Source organism: Motacilla alba, chromosome 26 (assembly GCF_015832195.1).
Source record: "Motacilla alba alba isolate MOTALB_02 chromosome 26, Motacilla_alba_V1.0_pri, whole genome shotgun sequence".
NCBI classification, from domain to species: domain Eukaryota; kingdom Metazoa; phylum Chordata; class Aves; order Passeriformes; family Motacillidae; genus Motacilla; species Motacilla alba.
The window spans coordinates 1,063,696-1,070,413 of record NC_052041.1 but is presented as its reverse complement, the minus strand read 5'-3'; the positions used below and the strand labels follow the sequence as shown (position 1 = coordinate 1,070,413).

Here is a 6,718-nt window from a genome sequence, read left to right as displayed (position 1 = left end):
TCCCAGTGCAGCATTCCCAGTGCAGCATTCCCAGTGCAGCATTCCCAGCACAGGATCCCAGTACAGCATTCCCAGTACACCATTCCCAGTACACCATTCCCACTACAGCATTCCCAGCCCGGAGCTCCCGGGCCGAGCCAGGGATGGGGAGCGGGGCGGGGCCACCACCGTGGGGCGGGGCCACAACAATGACATCACCGTGATGATCCGATGACGTCACGGTGCCGGCCCCGCCCCTCGCCATGGCGGCGCCCTGCGCGGAGATGGAGCCGGCGGCGCCTCCGGCCTCTCCCCCCGCTCCGCCTGCGGCCGCGCCGGGCTCGGCCGGGCTCGTGTGCGCGCAGGGCCGCAACCTGCGGGCCGTGCTGTGCCAGCGCTGCGGCTCCCGGGTGCTGCTGCCCGGCGCCGCCACCTTCGCCCGCCGTGAGGTACCGGGAGGTTCGGGGGGAGGGCGGGCGGTGCCGGCCGGGCGGTGACGGCCCCCGTGTCTCCGCAGCTCCTCCTGCCCGCCATGAGGAAGAAGGCGGCGGCGGCGGCGGCGGGAGGCGGCGGGGACGTGCTGCGGGAGCACTGGCTGGTGCGCGACATGTTCTCCTTCGAGAACGTGGGATTCACCCGCGACGTGGGCAACGTCAAGTTCCTGGTGTGCGCCGACTGCGAGGCGGGGCCCATCGGCTGGCACTGCCTCGACGACAAGGACAGCTTCTACGTGGCGCTGGAGCGCGTGGCCCACGAGTGACGCCGGCCCCGGGCTGGGAGCCGGGCCCGGCCGCCGGGAGCCCCGGGCAGCCCTGCGGACTGACCGCGGCTGCTCACCCAGAGCCCGACTGAGCACGGCCCGCCTGCCCCGGGCCTGGCCGGCCGCAGCTTGCCTGCTCCCCGGTGTGCCTGACCCGCAGCTCCGCCGGTCTCCCCATTTCCCAGATCCACAGCTGAGCGGCGTCAGCAATTGCAGCCCTGGCACAGCCAGCTCCTCACCTGCACCCACATGAGAAGAGTGTTGGTGGTGGGAGGGTCCCTGTACCCTACAGGGACAGCTCACCCTGACATCTTTGCCTCGTAGCCCAATCTGCCCCGGTCTGGCTGCTCTACCACTTCCCTCGTGGCTGCTGTTGCTCCAGGGGGCTGAAATGTCTCTCGTGCTGGTGGCCCTGTGACACCGTGTAAATGGGGGCACTGGGACAGGGCACTGCACTGACAGGACTGCTGCACTGACTCGTCGTGGCAGCTGAAACTGTCTGACCTGCAGCCACCACAGTTCAGGGCTTAAGGCTGAATCTTCTGATGATTTTCAGAAGGAATGTTTGCTGCCCCAAGCTCTAACATTTATCTTCTCCAAAACCTCATCCCACCTGACAGCTGTGGCACCTGAAGTGAGTGTAAGGCATTCCAACTAACGTGTGCAGTCCTATTAACTGAGTACTTGGGAGCAAAACACAGGTAGAATGTGCAGATAGCATAAGCTGATAGAGCAGCAAACAAAGAAAATGTGCCAGACCATGGAGCTCTCAGGCAGCAAGAGTGAAGAGATTCCAGCTTGAAAAGCACCTGAATCATTGGACAGGCAGTGCTGAAGCATGTCAGAACAAATGTGTGTGTGTATGTGTGTGTGTTAAACGGTGATGTCAGGAAGGAATTTCTCTTCTGTAAAAGCTGGTGGTAAGAGTGATCTGGGATATTGTGACCAGTTTTGGTTTCTGCCTTTTAAATGCTGGGCATAGAGCTGATTAAAGATGGAAGGAGGCTGCAGCAGCCGTGCTTCTCCCTGCATTTATCACTGCTGGTAGTCGTGGCCCAGCTCATCCTCCATTGCTGAGCCCTGTGAGAGTGACAGAAGAGCTGTCCAGGGATGCTTTGGGCTCCCTGGTGCTGTGCCTCTCTGTGGGACATATCCCTGTCCTCTGCTCCTAAGCACTCGGGTACTAACCCAGCTGAGAAGGCACAGCTGTCACCGTGCTGGGTGATGGACTTGTTTGTGCCACCAGACTCAAGGTGGGCTGTCGGGTGCTGCCCCAAGGCTGTGGGAAGAACCTTTCCCTTGCCCCTCAGTTGAAATAATTTTGCTGACAGGGCTCTGTAGGGCAGGCACAGCCTCAGATGAGTCTCCCAGAAGAGGCATCCTGACAGCAGGAGGGGCAGAAACAAATCCCTTCTTCCTGCAGTGCTTGAGCACCTGCACTTCTACGACTTGGAGACACTGCCTCAATGTGTGGCCTGTTCTGGGGCTGCTCTGTCAGGAACCTCTGCTGTGGGCAGTCAGGATTTACCAGGGCAGGGAGAGAGGCAGAACTGTGGGCTGGGGGCTGAGGGCCTCGCTGGGGCAGGAGGCAGATCCTGTGCTGTGTCCTTGCTAAATGTGTCAGATGGACATTTGTCATGGAAACTGCTTCTTCCCTCCTGCCCTTCCTGTCTCTTAGCCCTAAGCCCAAGGACTGCACAGGTTCATCAAGGAGATGTGCCTCAAAGGACGGGAGAGCTTCACTTGGGTTCTGCACAGGCATGGCAAAATGGTGGGATCACATCACTAATTTCACACGTTCATTTGGATTGTTGTCTCTTATGATATGTGTTCTGACCTGTAATACCCCAGTTACAGTCCATGTTACTTAAATATGCTGCACTGCTCACACCTCATCTTGAAGGAACCACTGTGCCGAACAGACTGTGGAAATCAGCTTGAGTAAATGAACTCCAAGAAATGGCACCTGGGGATTCCTGAGTAGTGGATGGCACTGGGAGGAGCTGGGGGTGGTGGCAGCTTTCCCAGTCAGTAGAACCTCCCTGGAGAGATGGGAGAGCTCAGGTCAAAGCCTTCACATTGGAATGGCAGCAGCTGAAATCCACCTCAGTACAGCACTCAGAGTGCTGGGAGCTCCTGCTCTTCGGTGGGAGAGGGGAGCTGAATCCTCCACAGATCCAGGTGTGCTTTCTGCTGGCTCTTAAATACTAAATAGGATCACATAGACTTGAAATGCTAAGAAGAAATGAACAGTGTGATGGGAATTCTTGGGAAGAAGGTTTTGTACCACGAGATCTTGGGTGTCATTCAGCCTCAGGTAGGGTCTTGGGTTCCTGCAGCTTGGAGAGGCCGTGAGAAACAGCCCTGCAGTGCTGGTGGCACAGGCAGCGACCTGGGGCAGGTGATGGGACAGTTGTGCAGTCCAGCTCTCAGTCAGCACCTGGGCTAATTCATGTTCCCAGAGGTGACTGAGAATTTCAGGAGGGTGGGCAGGAGGTGGGGAAAAGGCAGCTCAAAAAGTCACTGTGTGGAATTTGAGCTCGGGCAGCTCCACTGTGCTGTTAGTGGAGCCTTGGTGGAGGAGTGTCCCAGTCAGCAGACATGGCCTGGGGGAAGAGCAGCTGCTGCTCCACTGGGCACATCACCGGATTTGGGATCTGCTGAAGCTGCACCATTCCACTGTCAATGAGAGCTAATAAAAATTCACATAGACTCACAAATATTTTCACTGCTTTTTATCCAGCATGTTGAAAAACCATTTTCCAGTTGCCTGCCGTAACTCCTAGAAAATAAGGATGGACAACCCTCAGGCATGGGAAGCACTTACATGGTACCTAGGAAGGCTCATCTTGCAGCCCATCTTTCTCTCTCAACACAAGACAGTGCAGAAACCCTTATTTCCACATGTAGATCACTTTAAATTAATTTGAAAATGGATCCTGCTATTTAATGTCTGCATAGATTTGACTCCTGAGACCATCCTGTCTTAAGATGTATCAGTGCCTCGAGAGGGAGCAGTAACAAACCTGCCTCCTTTGCTCCAGCCAATCCTTCCAGCAAGGTTCAAGGGGGCAAATAGTAACAATTTTGTCTATTTGCTTCTCTGTGTGGATTTGGCAGGATCTCTGGTGCCTGCATGCCTGGTTTGTATTAGGTCAGGTGTTTGTGTGCCCTAAATGTGCTTAGGGTGGTTAAAAGCAGACCTTGCTCCAGTCTGGCTCTGGTATTGAGATGTGTTCACAGCCTAGAGCCGTGGTCTGGGTCTGGCTAACATTGGCAGCTCCTGTAGCTTCACCTCTCTGCTCCCGTTCCCTCCCAAACCTCCCACTGGAGCAGCTGCTGGACCCTTTGTATGTTCAATTTGATAACTTAGGCTAAAGCTTCCTTTCTTGACTGCTGGGTTGACACATGCAGCCTGTGAGATGCTCCAGGGGCAATGGCAGGATGGGGCCTTCCCTCCTTTTTGGCAGCTGCAGGCTGTGAGATCAGCTGAGCTGTCCTGGGGAACTGCCACGAGTCATGCCTTGCACAGAGGTCACAATCACACTCTTCCTTCCCCAAATGAGTTACATTTCACTGAACCAGGTAAGTGGTGCATGGAGCAGGGGCTGGGATTCAAGGCTCCTTCTTTCCCAAGCTCTGCAAGTCAGCAAAAGGCCTGCCAGGACCTGAGGCCTCTCCTTGGTTCCTCACATCTTAATGAGGGAATCTTCAGCTGGGCAGTGGTGACAATGTGGACTTTGAAGCATTAGCTTGGACAACTTCACTGTTGGCTCCCTCCTATGTCCTGGGGCTCTCCCATCCAGCTGAGGCCTCCCAGAGGAACCCAGCAGGGATGAAAGTGCAGCACCTGCACAGTGTGTCTGTGGGACTGCTGCCTGCAGGCATGGAGGGGAATGGCTCAGCAGAGTTCAGAGAAGAGCTGTGGCTGATGAAAGCAGGGCCAGCTTGGCCAGGGAGATGGTTGTGGTGTTCCCTGTCCTGCACAGATCACCTTGCTGCATTCCCTGAACCTCTGTGTGAGCAGGGGTTGCCCCATCAGCACAGGCAGTTCTGCAGGGAGGTGGTTGGGGGAACAGGGATTTCTGAAATGTGTTATGAATTTCCCTGAAGGTCATTTTTACATATCTGACATTACACTTCCTGGCAGGAACGTAAGTAGGAGGAAAGGAAACAATTGAGATGAAACAGCTTCAGGGTCCTTGGACAACTGGTGCAGGGAAAGCATCCCTGCCTCCCACAGAGTCAGGTTAATACAGGCCAAACTCCAGAATCAAAGAAACGCTAAACCACCAAGTATTTTGCCAAAAACCCACCAAGTATTTTGAAGCTGGCTGGGGACACAAAAGGAAAGAAACCACAGCAGATGAGTGGAACTGGCCATAAAAATGCAGGGAGAGCATGAGGGCTTTTATCAAAGCCAGCTTTGTTCTCTTTCAACCAACACTTTTATGCATTTCAGCATAAATGCTTGAGTACTGAGTTGTGAGGCAGCCAGGTCCCACTGGGGCAGCTCTGGTATGAGCACAGCTGGGCCCCTCAGTGACAGAGAAGAGGGAGATGGCAGCCCAGCAATCCAGATGAGAGTTACTGGCCTGTGGGGCTGCAGGGGCAGAGAAGCCAGTTTCCACAGGAGTGTGCTTTGGGATGAGTGCCCCAGCACCTGAAAATGACCCGTTCTTACACAAAGTGAAAATCGAGTGCTTGGCTTCCTTCATGCAACCCCTGAGGAAGAGTGAGCAGGTTCCAGGGTTGCTGAGATAACACTTCCATCCTCTGAGAGGGGGAAGCAGCTCTGGAAAAAGTCTTTCTTGCATCTTTTCTAAAACTGAATGGAGCGTGGCACAGCCCATCCCAATGGTTGCTGCAGTTTGGCTTTGGAAGGGCTGCACATCGAACTCTGGGAGAGCTGCAGGGGTGGGAGCACCTGCGGGCAGGATCTGTCCCTTAGGCATCCCAGGGGCATTTCCTGGGGGCTTTAGACATGAACAGAGACATGACCTAGTCAGATACAGCTTCTGCCTGGAGGAAAGGCAGGGAGGGAAGGGCACCTGCCTCTCAGCCGTGTGGGCTGAGCCAGGCGGGACAGCCCAGGGCAGATTTGGAGCCCAGAAATGCAGCCGGACAGAAATGCAGAGCCCAGAAATGCAGCGGGGCATGTGCTGCCACAGCAGCCGCACAGGAGGCCGAAGCAGAGAGCCAGAGCCGCGTGTTTCCAGCAGCCCCGGCTGCGTGCGGCAGGACAGGGCAGAGCTGCCGGCGGGGTCTGTCCTTCACAAGTCTTTCAGGGTAATTCGCGTGTTGATGGGATCCGAGTGTCCCTGGGGCGAGCGCTGCGCTGGGAGGATTCCCTCGTGGATGTGTTTGTCCCCGCCTCTCCTCGCTCGGGAAGCAGCAGGGAGCGTGTGTATGCTCAGCTGGGCTTCTGCTCCCGCTTTCATGTTCCTTATCTTCCAGGAGGCTCTCGATTCCCTGCGGGAAGGCTGACAGTTGCTGGAATCGCTGTGCGTGCAGAGGCAGAGCGCTCCGTCTGCTTGCTGCCCGGAGTACCCTGTGCCATTGTTCCAACCCAGCTGGAAGAGATGCCCTGAGAGCAAGGGAAAATGAGCAAAACCGTGTCATCACAGGTATCCTTCCCCTCCCGAAGCAGCTGGCTCTGCACTCTGCCTGGAATGCTGTGAACAGCCAGCTCTTTCCATGGCAAACGGCCAGAGCACAGCTCGTTGCAGAATATCTGGGTAATTTGGAATATCTGGCAGTGGAACATGAGGACGTGGCTTCAAGAACTTGTTGCCTCGTTCTTTCCTGTTCTCTTGGAGGACTTGGTTCTCTCTGCCAGGCCATGGCAGGTCCAAGGGGCTGGCACCAAAAAAGGCCAGGACTTGGCAAATAGAACCCAGCTGCTGAAGAGAAAGGGTGCTTGGAGAAAGGGGCAGCTTCAGGCTCCAGAGGGAGGGATCTCCCTTGATGAGGAACACT

At 55.8% G+C, this 6,718-nt stretch overlaps 1 protein-coding gene across 1 annotated transcript; it reads left to right on the top strand.

Annotated features, from left to right (window-relative positions):
• Nucleotides 1-206: 206 nt before the first annotated feature.
• RABIF (RAB interacting factor) lies at nucleotides 207-3,459 on the top strand. Its single transcript, XM_038162718.1, has 2 exons — nucleotides 207-428; nucleotides 497-3,459. Exons 1-2 carry the CDS (start codon nucleotides 243-245, stop codon nucleotides 737-739), a joined length of 429 nt encoding a protein of 142 aa, XP_038018646.1. The 5' UTR covers nucleotides 207-242; the 3' UTR covers nucleotides 740-3,459.
• The last annotated feature ends 3,259 nt before the right edge of the window (nucleotides 3,460-6,718 follow it).